Source organism: Podarcis pityusensis (genome assembly GCF_964106645.2).
Source record: "Podarcis pityusensis genome assembly, chromosome: 16".
NCBI lineage: Eukaryota > Metazoa > Chordata > Lepidosauria > Squamata > Lacertidae > Podarcis > Podarcis pityusensis.
In genome coordinates, this window is record NC_138041.1 from 24,619,427 (window position 1) to 24,637,947 (window position 18,521).

General features: G+C 47.6%; 1 protein-coding gene across 2 annotated transcripts in view; it reads right to left on the reverse strand.

Annotated features, from left to right (window-relative positions):
- Nucleotides 1-18,521, reverse strand: part of POLE (DNA polymerase epsilon, catalytic subunit) — a 78,967-nt gene that overhangs the window by 28,225 nt on the left and 32,221 nt on the right. For both annotated transcript variants that reach the window (XM_080986140.1, XM_080986141.1), the window contains 18 exons: nucleotides 17,445-17,586; nucleotides 17,169-17,249; nucleotides 15,797-15,904; nucleotides 15,370-15,480; nucleotides 14,587-14,672; nucleotides 14,213-14,332; nucleotides 12,603-12,735; nucleotides 11,330-11,443; nucleotides 9,432-9,644; nucleotides 8,715-8,822; nucleotides 7,782-7,910; nucleotides 5,862-5,964; nucleotides 5,581-5,727; nucleotides 4,114-4,259; nucleotides 3,033-3,181; nucleotides 2,337-2,429; nucleotides 785-929; nucleotides 418-575 (listed from right to left, as the gene is read on the reverse strand). In XM_080986140.1, the coding sequence (XP_080842266.1) occupies nucleotides 418-575; nucleotides 785-929; nucleotides 2,337-2,429; nucleotides 3,033-3,181; nucleotides 4,114-4,259; nucleotides 5,581-5,727; nucleotides 5,862-5,964; nucleotides 7,782-7,910; nucleotides 8,715-8,822; nucleotides 9,432-9,644; nucleotides 11,330-11,443; nucleotides 12,603-12,735; nucleotides 14,213-14,332; nucleotides 14,587-14,672; nucleotides 15,370-15,480; nucleotides 15,797-15,904; nucleotides 17,169-17,249; nucleotides 17,445-17,586 (2,286 nt within the window). The remainder of the gene's footprint in view (nucleotides 1-417; nucleotides 576-784; nucleotides 930-2,336; nucleotides 2,430-3,032; nucleotides 3,182-4,113; nucleotides 4,260-5,580; nucleotides 5,728-5,861; nucleotides 5,965-7,781; nucleotides 7,911-8,714; nucleotides 8,823-9,431; nucleotides 9,645-11,329; nucleotides 11,444-12,602; nucleotides 12,736-14,212; nucleotides 14,333-14,586; nucleotides 14,673-15,369; nucleotides 15,481-15,796; nucleotides 15,905-17,168; nucleotides 17,250-17,444; nucleotides 17,587-18,521) is intronic.

An 18,521-nucleotide genomic window follows, 5' to 3' on the forward strand; every position in this document is an offset into this window, starting at 1 on the left:
CAACGAGAAGCAGAGACAGCTAAGACTAGTTTTGTCCCCATCCTCCTCCCTGCTGGGTTCTACAAGGGGCAATGCTGAAAGGAAGGAGGAGAAAGCTTGCTACGCCCTGGGGCTGGTTGTAAGTAAAAAAGGCAGGTGGGGGCTGAGTGAGGGTCAGTGCCCACTTTGTCCCAGTGCCTCCACTATCTGTTGCCCTCCAGGTATTTTGGACTATAGTTCCCACGTGGGACTGGCGCCCCCTTTGTCCTAATGGACCAGCCTCCACGGCTTCTTACAAACCAGAAAGGAGGGAGCTCTGAAAATGCCCATCCATTAAGGATCTAGCAGCGATATTTCAAGTCCTGCCATCTTCCAGGTTCAGCTTTGCTGCCTGCCGGTATCCCTGAGCCGAGGAGGAGCTGCCTCCCCAGACCTCACCTTTTCTTCAGCTTCTTGCCCTCTTCCTTGGAGGCGGGGAGAATCATGGCCAAGTATGGGCCGTCCACTTCAAAGAAGATGCTGTTCTCTGAGCGGGAAACGTAGGAGAGCGAGGCCGGGTCCACCAGCTCCTGGTACTGATCGTTCGTAAACCCTTCCTGCAAGTAAGTGACACATATGCTGGGCGCTTCGGCCTTGCAGGCTCATGCTGCACCTCAGAACAATTTAACGGGAGGGCTGGAAGGAAGCTATATATGATGCAATCCCTGCAGGGGGGAAGCTAAATGTCAAACATACCCATGACAAAATCCTGTCAATTCGACTCGCCCCAAAATCCTGCTAAGGATAAAGGTTTGAGGCTCCTCACCTTCACCATGATGTTCAGCATAGCACCTGGATAGGAGATTGTCACTTTGGGCTTCTTGGCGTGGGTTGATTTGATGACAAAGTTTTCCGGGAAGCTGTTTGGAAGCACACACCAGATCCCATCTGTGTCCAGCTCCAGCGGCCTCCTGGGAAACGGGAAAATGGGAGAGGCGTTTCCATATGGTAGCCCAGAGGGCACTCTGCAAAAGCAACCACCTTATGGGGAATGGTTGCAGCAATCGGAGCTTTTCAGTTTAAGAGAAAAATTGAGAAAGATGTAGCGATTTATAAAACTATGCACGGCGAGGAGAGAAAGCAGATAGAGAAACGCTTTTATCCCTCCCGTAACATTAGAACTCGTGGTCATCCGAGGAAGCTTAATGTTGGAAGGTTCGGGACAGATAGAAGAAAAGAGTTTTTCACACAGTGCATAGTTAAACTATGGCCACCAACTTGGATGGCTTTAAAAGAGGTTTGCACAAATCTATGGAGGACTACTGATAACTACTAGTCATGATGGCTATTTGGCTCTGCTTCCATGGTCAGAGACAGCAAATGATTCCTAATACCAATTGCAGGGAACTGCAGGATGGGGAAATGTGTCTCCACCGCCATCGCTCGGACCTCATCACTGAAGTCCAGCTCTAAGGGCCTTCTGGCGGTTCCCTCACTGCAAGAAGTGAGGTTACAGGGAAGCAGGCAGAGGGTCTTCTCGGTAGTGGCTCCCTCCCTGTGGAACACCCTCCCATCAGATGTCAAAGAAATAAACAACTATCTGGCTTTTAGAAGACATCTGAAGGCAGCCCTGTTTAGGGAAGTTTTATAATGTTTGATGTTTTATTGCTTTATTATTATTAATAATATTCTGTGGGGAGCCGTGCAGAGTGGCTGGGGAAACCCAGCCAGATGGGCGGGGTATATATAAATCATCATCATCATCATCATCATCATCATGTGCTTGGGTCCTGCCTGAGCGTTTCCTACAGGCATCTATCAACCACTACGAGAACAGGATGCTGGACTATATGGGCCACTGGCTTGATCAAGCAGGCTCATATGTTCTTATGAAAGCTGATGAAGTTTACAAAAGCAACAGCCTGCAGAGACACACTGTGGGTCTTCATCCCTCGCTCTCTAAGTTGCTTAAGAGACCTGCTTCTTTTTCTGGGCCAAGGCAGTAAGGAGCAGACCATGGGGCGGTGTGCCTTTGAGTCCAGATCCAGACCAGATTCCTTGTGGTTAGAGACAGAAGAGATCCAGAGCTGGACAATTCATCTTTGTGTCATTTTCTTTTCTTTTCTGTGTTTACACATAGCAACCTTCCTCTTAAAGGAGCCCTGGACAACACACCACAACACAACACAACACAACACAACACAACATAACATAACATAACATAACATAACATAACATAACATAACATAACATAAACATAGGAAAAGCACCATCATCCACGAAGGAGCAAACCACCTTTGGGCAACAGGCACACAACATCCAAGCTCAGAATCTCCTCGCCTCCAGCTGCTGCAGCCAGCCACCATTCAACTACTCACCCAATTTGTTCTATCAGCTCCCTGGCCTGTGTGATGATGTTGGCGCCAGTGAAGCAGACGATGCCGGCCATTTCCATGGAGTACCACCGAGCTCTGCGTAGAGGAGAGAACTAGTGAGAACAGGAAGAGCCGCTCTGGGTCAGCAGCTTTGCAAACAAGGCTTGAGCGAACTAATTATTGTAAACTTGGCTTGAGGACTGATCTGCTAAAATTGAGGCCAAGAGTATGAGCTGGGAGGTCTCCTGGTCAAGGAGCTGCAGTATTTATTTATGTGCTTGGGGACTGCTTCCCCCTGCTCACATTGCTTGCCAATCCCACCCCCTCCTTCACACCTCATCCAAGTGCCCCACATCCTCACTGCTCCTCAGTGTCCCTCCAACCCTGCTTCATTCAAACGTCTGCCATTGCTTAAAATCCACCTTTTCTCTTTTGCTCCCCTCCCTGGCTTCATGCAAATCCAGGATTGTGATGCAGAACTACAAATCCTACAGCCGGGGCTGCATGATGATAGCCTTATATTTTTATGTGTATAGGAGGAAATGCTTCATTTAATTGTACTAGGATTTAGTTCTTTGTCTTAATATTGAACATTTAAAGGCCCAGAAACTGCACCAACTGGGAGCCGAGGCAGGGGCAGATTTTAAAAGGGCCATTTAAAGATCCACCAGCAGCCACACTCTTTGGTTCCCCCCTCACCCTTTGCGCATGACGTATCCGTAAAAGGAGTTGAGGATGCACTTGTGTGCCAGCTGCAGGGAGTCGTACAAGATCTCCATGTTCTTGCAGCGCTTCGCTTCCGAGGCGTCACCCGACTCCATGGCAGCAGCCAGCTTCTTCTTCCACACCTGGGAAAGGCAGAGGAAAAAGGGCCTGTGACTCAAGCAAGCCGTGGGCTATTGTCTACCTTTGCTTCAGCTGGTTTCCATCCTCTGTCTTTTCCTTCCACATCCCTTTCCTTGGATGTCTGTCTCCTCCACCCCCTGTAAACCCATGTTGACAAAAGCTTCTGTATATTACAGAAGGCACATGGATTGCATGCCCAGAGCTTTTTGGCTCTGCTTAGTTGCAAATAGAAACATTTTATGTGTATCTAGGTAAAGGTAAAGGGACCCCGACCATTAGGTCCAGTTGTGACCGACTCTGGGGTTGCGGCGCTCATCTTGCTTTATTGGCCGAGGGAGCCGGCATACAGCTTCCGGGTCATGTGGCCAGCATGACTAAGCCGCTTCTGGCAACCCGGGGCAGTGCACGAAAATGCCGTATACCATCCTGCTGGAGCGGTACCTATTTATCTACTTGCACTTTGACGTGCTTTCGAACGGCTAGGTTGGCAGGAGCTGGGACCGAGCAATGGGAGCTCACCCCGTCACAGGGATTCGAACCGCTGACCTTCTGATTGGCAAGTCCTAGGCTCTGTGGTTTAACCTATAGCGCCACCTACGTCCCTTATGTGTATCTAGCAATCAACTAATATACAAGAATTTGTCTGTTAAATCTATGAGTATGATGAAAACTTGATATAAATCAATGCTTTTTTATTAAATTCATTTAAAGTATTTATATACCACTCAATATTCAGAATTTCTATTCAAGCATACTGGCCCCAGGAACCACAGCATCCCCTTTCAGCACCCACCAGCAAGGAGACATCAGCCTGGCTATAAATGCCTGCCTGCATCTCATTGCTTTATGAACGTAAAGATCACCATGAACACCTTTAGAAACGCACCTTTTTGCTACTCTAACGCAAATCTGACAAAATGAAAATAAAAAGCACCTTATGCAGCCCCTTGAACTCGTAGCGGCGGTCACGAAAGGCCCGCACGGTGTCCACATAGAAGGAGTTTTCCCGCTGGCAGATGGTGGTGACACGCTCCTCAACCTTCGTCACGTGGATTTTCTTGTAGGCTTTGCGGCAGTAATCTGGGCAAGAGGTGTGGCAGAGGCGGTTCACTTGCAATTTATTCTGGAACGTTCAACACTTCCCAAACTTATTTCATTTCAAAATGTTTATATGCCACTTGATAGTTTAAAAAACACACACCTCAGTTTGCAAAAATAAGTTTAAAAATTAAAATTTCAGTAAAAAAAATAGCTAAAAACAATGAAAATCAATTAACTGAAAACAGATCAAAACCCATGCCGACATTCTACATGTCTGGATGGGCTGTGCCTAAACAAAAATGTGCCCAGTAGGTAATAAAAAGAGTGTAGCCAAGGCACCCGCCTGACGTCAATAGGCAGGGAGTTCCAAAGTGTTGCTGCTTCCACACCAAAAGACTGATTTCTTACAAATGCAGGAGTATTATGTGGCACCTGTAACAGTGCCAGTTCTGTAGATCAAAGCAGTCGAGTGGGCATAATATATGGGGGTAATGTGACAAACTGTTAAGGTGACAAGCTGTTAAGGGCTTTAAGTACTAATACAGTGGAACCTCGGCTCCCAAACGCCTTGGGAGCCGAACATTCCGGTTCCCGAATAATCGAAAACCGGAAGTGATTGTTCCGGTTTTGAATGTTCTTTGGAAGCTCCTGCAGCCAATTGGAAGCTGCGCCTTGGTTCCCAAACGGTTCTGGGAGTTGAACGGCCTCCCGGAATGGATTAAGTTTGGGAACCAAGGTTCCACTGTAGTAACACCTTCTCTGCTCACCACTAGAAAGAACTCTGGTTTGGGGCTGGCAGCTGACCCCAGACCCCAAGTCCTCTAGCGCTAAAGGGCATAGCAGGGAAAAGGTAGGGGCTGAATCCAAGAAAATAAAAGCTTCGAGACACCCTAAGCCATAACCATGTACAAGCTCTACTGTGGTGCGGAAAAAGGTTTGCTCTCTTATTAGCTCAGAGAAGGAAGACAAAGTCCCTACCAGAGAGGAATGGCAAACCAAGCTGTTGGACTATGCAGAAATGGTAAAACTGATTGGAAAACTCAGGAACCAAGAGGACAAAAACTTTAAAAAAGAATGGGAAATTTTTGTATAATTTATTTAGGAGACCACCGCAAGCAGATGGAAACAATAGCAGGATTTTAATCCCACTTGTAATGCAACAAATACCATGGATAATTTGGATTGATAGAAAATATAGAGTATGGAATAATATGCAGTTGATAATGTTGATAATGTTGATAATAGGAACCATGGAGGGGGTGGGGGGAAGTCGCGAGATTCAAGCCATCTCTATATATGGATATACATTCAAATAAAAATGATTTCAAAAAAGAAGAAGAAAAAGAAGGTTTGCCCTCACCTGCCAAGCGCTTCTTCTCGTATTTCGCTTGCTCCTCCCGGGACAGCTCATGAAACACCCGGGGCGGTCCATCTGGGAAGAGAGGGGGGAACTTCTCCGACTCCAGCTGTTGCTGGATGCGATGGTACTCGCTGCGGCTCGCGGGCACTGCAAGGGGAAAAGAGAAGGGGGGGAGGAAACAACCCAGCTGACAATCACTCCAGACTGCGAGAGAGGGTTTTATACACAGCAGAGGAACCGCGCCAAGTTGCATACGAGTCAGCAGAAGGGAAAAGACTCACTGAATTCTCCTCTCCACTGCCAGGTCATCCGCCGCTGACAGTTGGCGCCTGGTTTGTTGAAGTCGCAGGCGGCGCACGTGGCCTCGTTCACCATCGCCGAGGGCTGAAGGGAGGGAAGCAAAGCAGAGGGGGAACGAATAAAGGCACAAGTACATTTAAATAAATAAAAGTAAGTTTTTAGGCCAGGCAAGGTTGGATCCTGCCTCTAGGAAAGCAGCAGGTAGACCCAGGATGCTTTTGCGGGATTGTTAAGTCTCAATTATTAAATTTCTACACCATCCTTCAGCTGAAGTTCACAGGGCAGTTTAAATATAAAAACAAACGTATGCACCATAACAACTAACAGAAACCCTCAGTTTAAAAGGAAAAGAGGAATGTTTTGGCCTGGTGCCTAAAGATATGTAAGGCAGGTGCCAGGTGAGCCTCCCTGATGTATACTGTGTGTGCCGAAGCCCTGCTGCACCTGTGTTTCGAACTCAAACAGATACTATGGGCAGCAGAGGACAGAGAGTTCTATTCCAGCCCTCCCCTCCTGCGCTGCATATTCCCAAGCAAGAAAAGAGCAACCACCAACCATCTATTCATATGCTCTGGTTATCTCCCGCTTGGACTATTGCAATGCACTCTATGTGGGGCTACCTTTGAAGGTGACTCAAACTACAACTAATCCAGAATGTGGCAGCCATACTGGTGACCGGGAGTGGCCACCGAGACCATATAACACCAGTCCTGAAAGACCTACATTGGCTCCCAGTACGTTTCCAAGCACAATTCAAAGGGTTGGTGCTGACCTTTAAAGCCCTAAATGGCCTCAACCCAGTATACCTGAAGGAGCATCTCCACCCCCATCGTTCAGCCCGGACACTGAGGTCCAGCTCCGAGGGCCTTCTGCCGGTTCCCTCCCTGCGAGATGTGAGGTTACAGGGAACCAGGCAGAGGGCCTTCTCGGTAGTGGTGTCTGCCTTGAGGAATGCCCTCCCATCAGATGTCAAGGAAATAAACAACTATCTGACTTTTAGAAGACATCTGAAGGCAGCCCTGTTTAGGGAAGTTTTTAATGATTGATTTTTTTAAATTTATTTTTAATATTCTGTTCAGAGGCGCACAGAGTGGCTGGGGAAACCCAGCCAGATGGGCAGGGTATAAATGATATGATGATGATGATGATGATAATAATAATAATTATTCAGCAGTCTCTTACTAGGGATAACATTGCAACACTGGCCTTTCCCCTCTATTCCAAGAGATGTGACGATAGACTGCTCTGCCTCCTTTCTTTTAGTAAATGTTTTGTGCCACTGGGGAAGTGGTAATTCTGTACTGATTTGTTCTGGATGTTGTATGTGATGCCAATAAAAGGTTTACTACTACTATCCTTGTTGCTAGAGAGGCAGCAACTCTTTGTGAAGGAGATTGAGGAAGAGGTTGCTTGGAGTGCCTACCCCAAACTGGGAGTCCATTACCGGCACAGGGAAACTTCCGTATATATTGTCTCTTATTAAGAAGACAATGTTGTTGAGCTTTCTTATAGTACGAGTTATAAATCACACTCTGATTCTCCCAAAGAGAAAGACAGCATCCCTCCACCCACCCCAAAAATTCCAAACTGAAATAGCACTCCAAAATCTTAACTGTGCGGCTTGTTATTGTGTCTGATACCATTGTGATTGCAATACTTGTTTTTTAATGCTACTGTGCTTATTGTTAACCACTTTTGAGCTCAACATTGGCCGTTGGAAAAGCGGAATAGAAATATTAAATCAAATCCCTGACCACTGGGCAGTGCTAGTTGGGGCTTTGGGAGTTGGGAGCCCAAGAGCGTCCAGAGGGCTGCAGATTTAAGTCTAAGAGGCCACAATTCTTACAGCAGAGATTTAGACTTTAGTACCCAATGCCAAGGAGCTCAAACTCCTCACTCACCTGAAGCCGGTTGGTTAGGATGATATTCGGGTACATGGCCCCCACATCCAGGTGGTATATCAGAGGACATTCAATCCTGTTGGGGACTTCCTTCAGGGAGTTCAACTTGACTTTGATTTCATCGCAAACCTGTGGTCCAGAGGAAGCAGTGGAAAGCAGGCAAGAGGATAAGGTGGGTTGTTGTTTTTTGCCTAGGAGAGCAATGCTTTACCATGCTCTTCGGAATGCAATAGAGCCCGGCAAAAGAACACCACATGTAAGGTAAGGTAAAGGATCCCTAGATGGTAAAGTGCAGTCAAAGGCGACTATGGGGTTGTGGTGCTCATCTGGCTTTCGGGACGAGGGAGCCAGCGTTTGTCCGCAGGCAGCTTTCCGGGTCATGTGGCCAGCATGACTAAATCGCTTCTGGCGCAACAGGACACCATGACGGAAACCAGAGTGCATGGAAACACAGTTTACCTTCCCACGGCAGTGATACCATTTATCTACTTGCACTGGTGTGCTTTTGAACTGCTAGGTTGGCAGGAGCTGGGAAAGAGCAACGGGAGCTCACCCTGTCGCAGGGATTTGAACCGCCGACCTTCTGATCAGTAAGCCCAAGAGGCTCAGTGGTTTAGACCACAGAGCCACTTGCATCCCTACACCACACATATACCAGGACCGTGCCTTTCGTAGGCCACAAGTGGCCCCCAGGACAGTTCAATGTAGTAAATAGCAGCAGATTGGTGGCCAAGGCTAAGGGGTTGGGGAAGCAAAGGGTTGAAACAGGGGAAAAGAAGGAAGGAACAGCCAAGATAACCTGGGGACCGGGGGGAGCTAGATGCTTAAAATGAACAGAAACTAGAGTGAAGGAGCTGTGTCAGGACAATAACAACTCCATTGCTACTGCTGCCTCCTCCTATGCGGACACTGCTGTTTGGCCTACAAGGTTACCTCCTGGAAGTTGGTCACTTGGTCAAGGGGTATTCCCTCCTCTTCCTCAATGGCGTGGCGCAGAGTCTTCTCCACACGCTGCAAAAGGAAGTCGAAGGCAGCAGGGTTCTAAGAGACACAACCGGGGTGGGAGGGAAGGACATGAGTGCGACAAATTTTCACCAAGGATTCTCCCCAGGCAAAGACAGTGCAGTTGAAATCACCGGGGGAACATGGTGCCACATGGGGCAGGCGGAAACAAATCTGCAAAGGAAGGTCTTATGCTCTTTGTAATCCACAAGATCAGGTCATAGCTCTTCCTCCAGCAGCCTTTGTTGGCCACCAGCTACAGGGAAGTGTGCTCCCTCCCTCTGGAAGATCAGTTGCCGGGAAGAATCACCAGCGGAGGAGTTACTCTTGCACTCAGATTCTTTTGGGCTTCCCAATGGTTGGCCACTGTGAGAACAGGATGCTGGACTAGATGGGCCTGATCCAGCAGGCTCTTCTTGAGTCTCACCTGGAAATGCTGAACCTGGGACCTTCTGCATGCAAAGCAGGTATTCTATCACCAGCCTCATGGGGTCAGACACTTCTCTATTTGAGGGGACAATTTGGACTTTGTTGTAGCTACCTGCTTTATGTCTGGCAAGCACAGGGGCAGGGCGGGGATTTATCCTGGCAACCCCTGCCGCCCCCCATGAGCTTTCAAGAAGTCTCCTTCCAGGGCGGGACTCGTACCATCTTGAAGCGGCAGGGGATGTCACTGCGAAAGACCCCCGACTCCAGGGCCTCCACATGCCCCCCGACATAGGTCTCCGAGTCCAGCACATGCCCATCCTCAGTGAGCTTGTTGAACTCCTGCTCTTGCTTGTTGGGGAAGATGATGTTGGCGTGATAGGCCTGGACCATCAGCAGTGCCTCGCACAGAGTCCCTGAGCCCTTTCGCAGCACCTGCAGGGAGAGAGAGAGAGATGAGGGCTGGGTGGCAAAAGGGAACTTAGAGAGGGGGAATTTGGTGTCTCGCAGGGGAGGGGGAAAATCAAGCCAGAGAGCTTTCAGGTACCTGAAAGTAGGGCTGGGCGATAACAGCTTTTAAACATTGTGGTGTATCGCCAGCCAAAGATATCGATTTGGCGATATCCAGTGGTACCTCGGGTTACAGACGCTTCAGGTTACAGACTCCACTAAACCAGAAATAGTACCTCGGGTTAAGAACTTTGCTTCAGAATGAGAACAGAAATTGCGTGGCAGCGGCAGCAGGAGGCCCCATTAGCTAAAGTGGTACCTCAGGTTAAGGACAGTTTCAGGTTAAGAATGGACCTCCAGAACAAATTAAGTTCTTACCACTGTACCACGATGTTGAAAAAACAAGCTGCATCGGCCTCTGCCTGTGAGGCACCTGGTGAAACTGCCCCAGCTCTCACCTCAGGAACCGAGGTGGTTTGACCCAGGCCCTCATGGGCTCGGACAACGCAGCTTGTTTGCGCAGCTCAGCTGGGGATCGGGAAGGTTCCCACTCTGCATCTGAGTCAGCTCCAGTGATCCTGCCACTCATGGGCGAGTGGGCAGAGCCTCAGGGCTCCTTTAACTGCTCGCTGCAGGGAGTGCCAACCACGCTCCCCTTAGCTGAGCAGTTTCACAGAGCTCACGGGAGCCAGCGCTGGGCTGGGGGCGCCTTTAACTGTTTGGCTGAGGTAAGGGCAGCTGTACACTCCTCAGTTGAGCAGTTCAAAGATGCAGAGGAAGAAAAAGCTGTATTGGTGCCTCGCCGACACAGCTTGTTTCTCCCTCTGCATCGTATGAGGGGCAGTGTGATGGCAGTTTCACTCAGCGGTGTATTGTGTGTGAAACCGCCACCGTTCCTGAGTCCCCTCTGCTAGCAGCGCTGCTGGAAGGAACTCTAGCAGACGCTGCTAGCAGAGGGACTTGGGAGGGGTGGCGATTTCACCCGTGATACACCGCTGAGCGAAGCTGACATCGTGGGCTGTTCCTCATACCGGTCCTGGGCGATATTTTGATATATTGCCCAGGCCAACCTGAAAGACTAAAAAACATCTGTCTGACAGTGGAATCTTGGAACAACCAAGGGGCCACTTATAGTGAGATAATCTACATTAGTACTGAGACCTTCACTGTACTCTTTTTGGTGATTACCAAATACATTTTTGTGCAGACAAGCTTTCTCGGACATGTAGAATGTTGGTGTATCTCTTAATCTGTTTGTAGCTTATTGCTGATTTTATCTGATAAGCGTTTTAAAGAGTTTTTTTTTACTATAATAAACAACAACAACAATTTATTATTTATACCCCGCCCATCTGGCTGGGTTTCCCCAGCCACTCTGGGTGGCTCCCAACAGAATTAAAAGCACAATAAAACATCAGACTTTAAACACTTCCCTAAACAGGGCTGCCTTCAGATGTCTTCTAAAAGTCAGATAGTTGTTTATTTCCTTGACATCTAATGGGTGGGCACCACTACCGAGAAGGCCCTCTTCTGTTTTGCCAATAATTTTATTGTTTTATTCTCTTTGCAAACTGCTTTGGGTTTTTTTTTTTTTTTTTTTTATAAATCAACTGGTGTTTAAATTTTACAAAATAAGGAAGCAACTGAGCCTTGGGATCCACTCTACTCACTTCATCGGGCTCCATGGGGATGATGGTGCACAAAGCGAAGATGAAAGGGTGGACGTATTTCATGTACATGTAATAAGTAGCAACAGCGTCGGACACTGAGTAGGTGGCCAGAGTCTGGAGGAAAGAAGGAAGCAGCATGGAAGCATTTTGCAACTTGCCATCTGAGCGCAGGGAGAACATCAGCAGGCGCTGTAAGTTCAACGCGGCCTCCTCCCCAAGCAAGGAAAAGGTCTGCATGTTGCTTACATGCAAATATTCATTTAAGCAGCTTGATTTATATGGGGAGTGCTGACTGAAAAAAGGATCATTGGCTGCATGTAAAAGTTAACAATTAAAAAAACAGCAACAATGGAAAATGGTCTGTGCTGAAAGCCAATTTGATAGCACAATTATTACTATCCTTTTAAGAAGCTGTATCCACTGGTGATCAAGCTTTTGGGCCAGTGAGTCACAAATCAAGTTCAAATTACGATACAGTGGCTACACTCCACTGACAGCTTTTCTAGCTCTTGGTGTGATCTTGCCTTTAGCCTAGAAAGCCAGGGAGCAGAATGTCAAGAGAGACAGGCAAGCTACACGGCTATGCCCTAGCCAGGCCTACAGGTCTCTAAGTGCTTGTCCAGATGCCCAACTATCCCTTGCTGGCCTGTGCAATGCATGTTGGCTGATGGTGGTTTAATCATTTAGAGGCACTTGACATTCTACCATGTAACAAAAACTGATTGTGGAGAGAAGATTGCCCTAAAGGAATAGCTCCCTAAATGCAAAGATCTAGCATTCTGCACCTAGAAAGCCATGATTCTCCGTGTGGAGCACATAAACCCTCTAAATTGCTCTGGAGTATCACATGCACAAAGGCAGATGGGGCTGGAATTGAGAGCAAGCCTTGAACACCAGAAACCTCCCTTAGAGCTTCTCCAATTCCTAAGTCTACAGCAAAAATTTCTCTCTCTCTCTCTCTCTGGTTGTCAAACTATTAGCATTTTATTTTACAGCGCAAGCCAAATTGCTCTAGATTCTGCAGGGATGCCAGAGTGCACTGCATCAAATGTTACATTTGCAACCACAGCTGCACAATACCTATACATGTTATCCCATCCTCCTGGATGTTGGAGGGTGAATTCTGGCCAGGGCCTCATAGGGGCACAGCAGGCCAAGGGAACTCCTTCCAGTACCCCTTCTCTTTTACCTCTGCCGTTAATTGTTGGGAATCCGCCATGGCTGATCCCAGTTGAAAACACACGACAGAATCGCACAGGGGTAACCGAAGTACCTGAGGTTCCTCAGTAGCCATCCGGCACATCTCTTCAGGATCCAGCTCCACGGGGTCGTAGCCCAGCTTCGCTTTGGCTGCCGCTTTCAAGTTATGGCTTCCCACTGGGAGGTAACTGTCTCTCTTAACCCACCTGCCAACAGAAGCCACAGCACTGGTTGCTGAATCGGGAGAGGCAGTCCAGTTTACAAGGAGCAGGGCAGAAGTATTATGAGACAGAGTCAACATAAGCTTACTTTGGAATACAAGTCAAAGGCTAGGGCCACTTCCTATATATCCAGGGAACCTTCTGTCCTGCTCCAACTGAAATGTCTACTGAAGAACCTTGGCATGCTTTTTGTTTGCTGTAGGTGCTTCTTGGGCGTGTTGATAGTTCGTTACACCTTACCGTGACCCTGTCTGATGTGAAAAGTTCCCTGCGTAGAGGGATTGGTTGTTAAACCACTCTGGGAACTGAAGCTCTGAGGGGAATAGGATCTGCTAACCTTAACAAACTACCGTTCCCAGGGTTTTTTTTGTGTGTGTGTGTGTGTGTGTGTGTGTGTGTAGCCATGGCTGCTTAAAGCTGTATCTTAACACAACATGATGTCTAGTTGGGATTGTGTCAAATGAAATGGTAGAGGCTTCTTTTCAAAGAGTATTATTTATTTATTTATTGAAAAAGTACAACTGAAGCGCTTGGTTCCTGTTTTCTCCCTGGCGCACCCCAGCCAAAGGAAAACAAAAGGAGAAGACAACTCACGAAATAGAAAGGATTGTGTCTAATGTGATCCGTACTGTTCTGGGCAGATCAGCATTGGACAAAGGGTAAAGGTAAAGGGACAGGGACCCCTGACCATTAGGTCCAGTCATGGCCGACTCTGGGGTTGAGACGCTCATCTCACTTTATTGGCCGAGGGAGCCGGCGTACAGCTTCTGGGTCATGTGGCCAGCATGACTAAGCCGCATCTGGCGAACCAGAGCAGCGCACGGAAATGCCTTGTACCTTCCCGCCGGAGCGGTACCTATTCATCTACTTGCACTTTGACATGCTTTCGAACTGCTAGGTTGGCAGGAGCAGGGACCGAGCAATGGGAGCTAACCCTGTCGTGGGGATTCGAACCGCCGACCTTCTGATCAGCAAGTCCTAGGCTCTGTGGTTTAACCCACAGTGCCACCCGCGTCCCCCAGACAAAGGGTACAAGTGTAGCAATGAAGCATCCTTTGCTTTTGTACGCATGTTAATCAGAAATGAGGGACGGTCATGCAATATTAACTGCCGGACAGTGGGGAAAAAAACATATACAGTGTTGCCATCCTTCCTGACTCTGTCAGGAACTACTGAGTGACAAATGGAAGACCCCAAAAGCAGAACAGCAGCACTCTTAGCAAATTGCTTTCCCCAGGATTCTTTGGAGGAGGTTCTTCGAAGAAGGCAAAGGTTCTTCGAAGTGGCATGACATCGCTTTAAATATAGAGTGCGGATGGGGCAACAGTCAAAAGCATGGTGCAGCGAGGTGCCAAATACAAATTGTTTTCTCTGGGTGTGCCATAAAGGCTGGGCCCTTTCCCACCTCCATCAGACTAAGCCCCAAGAAAGAGATTGGTGAGCAGGGCTAGGCATCATGTACCTGAGACAATCCATGTGGATGCACGAAGGAGCTTTGTATTCCCCCTGGCTGTCCTTTTGGAATCCGATCTCCTGCTGCATATTCATCCCGTGAGCTGCTGCTCTGGTTTCCACAAAGGGCCTGGAGACAGATAAAGCAAAATAAGCCAGGGAGCTTCTACAGATCTCACTATTTAGGCATTGCAACAAAAAATTCCTGCAGCTGGTCATTGCAGGGGGAGGGCAGGTTAGCAAGCAAGTTTGCTGGCCAGCTCGGTTCCCCAGAAGGTAAAGCATGGTTTCCCCATTAAAATGAAAATAACCCAATATAATTTTTAAACATTTAAAAAGCTGGACACCCACAAGGCTCAAGAACCGAGTTCGCTCAATTCTTACCAGTCAAAGAAGTCTCCGTTGTATGTCACCATGATGGTTGGCTTGGTCTCCTGAACATGTTCAAACCACCTCTGGATGAGGTGGGCCTGATTTTAAAACAAGAGGAGGGAAAACAAATTTAAAAGGTCATTTATTGTCAATGGTCCAGATGCTTGTTGTTGTTGTTGTTAATTAGATGCGCATACTTCCCTTCATCTGTAGCTCATAGGGCAGTTCACAACATAAAATTACAATATAAAAATCACAAAATACCTAGTAAAAATATGAACAACAACAAACCAATAATCCCCTCTCCTGCTAGGTTCTTATGATGACCAGCTTTTCTGCCAGGGAACCAAAGGTACCATGTGTGTCCACCAAACACCACCTCTCACATTCTGCAATCATTGGGAAAGGTGCATTTATCTGCATGGTGGTTTGTTCAAATTTCCAAATTATCTAGTCTGGTGACCGGAGAGGGTAAAATAATGGGATGGGGAGACCAGGGAGCAGTATATATAGAACCCCCCTTTTCTATATTTATTTACAGCATTTGTGTACCCTGCTCTTCTGCCAAAAGAAGAAGAAAAGGGCTCCCTGAGTGGTTTACACACAAAACAAGATAGTCTTTGCCTTGAGGCTTACAAGCAAAACGAAGGCTATCCAGAACACACTCATGTCGCTAAAGGTAACAAACGGGACCTGCAACGTGTGGCCAAAACCCTCTGACTTCAATGGAATTCCGCGATTTCACTGTATTGTGATTTTAAGGGGAAACTGGCCTTCAAAATTAAGCCTACCTACCTCATCTGGTTCATTAAAGACACAGAAAGGCCCCTCATACTCCGGTTTGGGAGTAAACTCAAAATCTTCAATATCCTCTGAAACGATCTCTCTGTTTGTGATCAAGTAACCCTGGGAAGAAAGAAGCGAAAGGGAAATTTTGCTTAACTGAAGGAACAAAGAGTAAACCAACGTTACCTTATCAGTTCTCACTAAGATGTTCAGAGTAGGAAATCCTTACTATGAAAACAAAACCCAGGGTAGACTCTCTCTCCACCCCACCACAAGCACCTACCCAATCCACCTCCTGTTCTATGCTTCAATTGGGAGCCAGAAGTTCAGGGCCGCCTGCTGTTCCAAACTCTTCCATTTCTATGGCTTAAGGGGGGTATTTATTCTGGCTTGTTCTGCAACCCCACTAGTCATTGAGGCGGCTGCCCTGATTTACCTGGCCATCAATCATGTAGGAGATCATCATGATCTGGTCCGTTTCTGCATCAGGAAACTTTAAAGGGAGTTTGGTGGTCTCGATGTCAAAGGCCAGGACGACAGGATCCTAGGAAGAATTGGAATTTCCAAGTCACTACCAGATGCTGGGCTCCACTCAGGGCAATACATCAATAACATCTCTTCATCAACAAGAGGGATGCAGGAACCTCTGGCCCTCCAGATCTTGTTGGACTCCAGCTTCCATCATCCTTAGCTAGCGTGGCCAAGAGGGATAATGGGAGTTGTAGTCCAATAAGCAGCTGGAAGGCCACAGGTTCTCCACCCTTGATCTGCAAAATCCACTTCCTGCAAGTGCACCTGGCCCATGCTAGAGGCGCTAGAGACATTTGGGCCCACAGGCTTTGGGATGCTGTAGAGCTTGGACCACTTATCAACCCCATCTCCAACTCCTTGAAAGATTCCATCAACGGTGTCTCTGAAATTTTTTACATATCACTTGGGAAGACAGCCGAACTAATGCCAGTGTACTGGAAGAAGCAAAGATCACCGGTGTCGAAGCAATGATTCTTCAACATCAACTTCGTTGGACTGGTCATGTTGTTCGGATGCATGATTATCGTCTTCCAAAGCAACTACTCTATTCCAAACTTAAAAATGTGAAATGTAATGCTGGTGGTCAACAAAAGAGGTTTAAAGACTCTCTCAAGGCAAATCTAAAAAAAATGTAGTATAAACACTGAAAATTGGGAAACACTGGCCTGTGAGTGCTCCAGTTGGAGAACAGCCTTTATCAAAGGTGTAATAGACTTTGAAGACGCTCGAACTCAGGACGAAAGGGAGAAACAAACTAAGAGGAAGGCACGCTTGACAAACCCTCACTGTGATCAACTCCTGCCCAGAAACCTATGTCCCTCCCCACTGTGGAAGGACGTGTGGATCCAGAATTAACCTCCAGAGTCACTTGCGGACTCACTGTTAAAACCGTGTTTATGGAAGACAATCTTACTCGGCTACGAGTGATTGCCAAAGAAGAAGAGCCCGGGACTGGCAGTTTTTTCCAGCTTGAGGGCCACATGCCTTTGTGGGTAACTTTCTGAGGGCCAAATGCTAACAGCGGGTTGGGTCAGAGGTGTGGCCCGTGGAGAGTCCTGAGGGGCAAAACAGATAAACTAGGGAGGGCCTCATTCTGCCCTTAGGCCTCAGGTTCCCCACCCAGACTGTAGACTCACACAGCACCCAGGAATCCTGAAGACATTTGGCTATTGGTGACAGATGCAGCATAATAAACCAAAACAAAGCTGGCAATTGAAGGAAACACACACACACACACAGGTGCTGAGACAGGAGCTCTGCCCCACAGGAATACTCACTGGCCGTTCAACCAGGTCGTCTCGGCGGGTGATTTCAGGAGGGAAGCTGCTGCCTCGGTAGCGGACATTGTACCAGTGAGCCTGTCATGGGAGGAGAGGGACCGGGAGAGTCACGCCAAGGTAGGGTCCACAGCCAGTAGCAAAGGCTCAACCCCTACCTGCCACAATTAAAAATCTGGAAATGCATTTTTAGAACTTTTGACACAATGCTTTTGTATCTAGCTGTTCGGGAATCAAGGTAGGAAAGAAGGCAGGTCTCCCCCAGTTGCCGCTCACCACGTGGATCTTCAGATCAATCGACAGGCGGATGTGGTAGGGGACGTCGTACTCCCGCATGTCCACTATGTTGTCCATCTGGTCAGCAGTCTTCTTGGAGGGAGCCTCTTCCTTGCTGGACAGGCTGTTCCCAGCAAGGGCACTGCAAAGGAGAAGGAGCTGGTTTAGATTATCAGGACTACCTGCACACAGGATTGACAGGCAAGTGAAGTATTGTTCGGCAACTGTAAATGGCTTAGAAGCCATTTTGGCATATCAGCGGTATAATTATGATGATGATTACTACTACTGATAGTTGCAGCAGTGCAGGAGCCGACTCTCTGGGGCTTCTTTCCCCATCACTCAGAAATGTGCATAAACCACATTTAAGGCCCATGATCTGGTTCTTCCAGTCTCCCACTTGGATGCAGAAATCTTCTTTATGGAGCCTCCAGATGTTTGGCTCTGTAAGCTTTGTGGCTTGCTTGATGGGAGAGCCGAAGGATGAGAGATCATCAGAGGAAAGCAGCCCTATTGGCTTGGCAGCAACGAGTCTGGGCAGAGCCTGGAAGAAATGTTTGAGGCTTGCTGGGGACACTCCCAGCTCATGGACCAGTAACTAGGGCAGCAGATCACCTGTCTGGGTTGCACCAGGATAATGCCTTGCAAGTCCAAACACACACACCTCATTTCTAATAAGCCAGAAACTCTGTGAGGAGGAAGCAATAGAGCAGGGATAGGGAACTGCATCTGTCTGTAGCCCAGAGATGGAAGGAAGAAACAACCCTGACTAGAGAAGAATGGCAAACCAAGTTGATGGATTATGCCGAAATGGCAAAATTAACTGGGAAGCTCAGAAATCAAGAAGACAAGAAATTTAGTAAGGAATGGGAAAAGTTTATAATTTACATACGAGACCACTGTAAGCAGGTTAAAACATTAGCAGGATTTTAACCACACTTGTAAAGTAACAGAAAGTATGGGTAATTTAGGACGATAAAAATTTGGATAATTTTTTTCACAGAGAGCCAGTGTGGTGTAGTGGTTAAGAGCGGTAAACTCATAATCTGGTGAACTGGGTTCGCTTCCCTGCTCTTC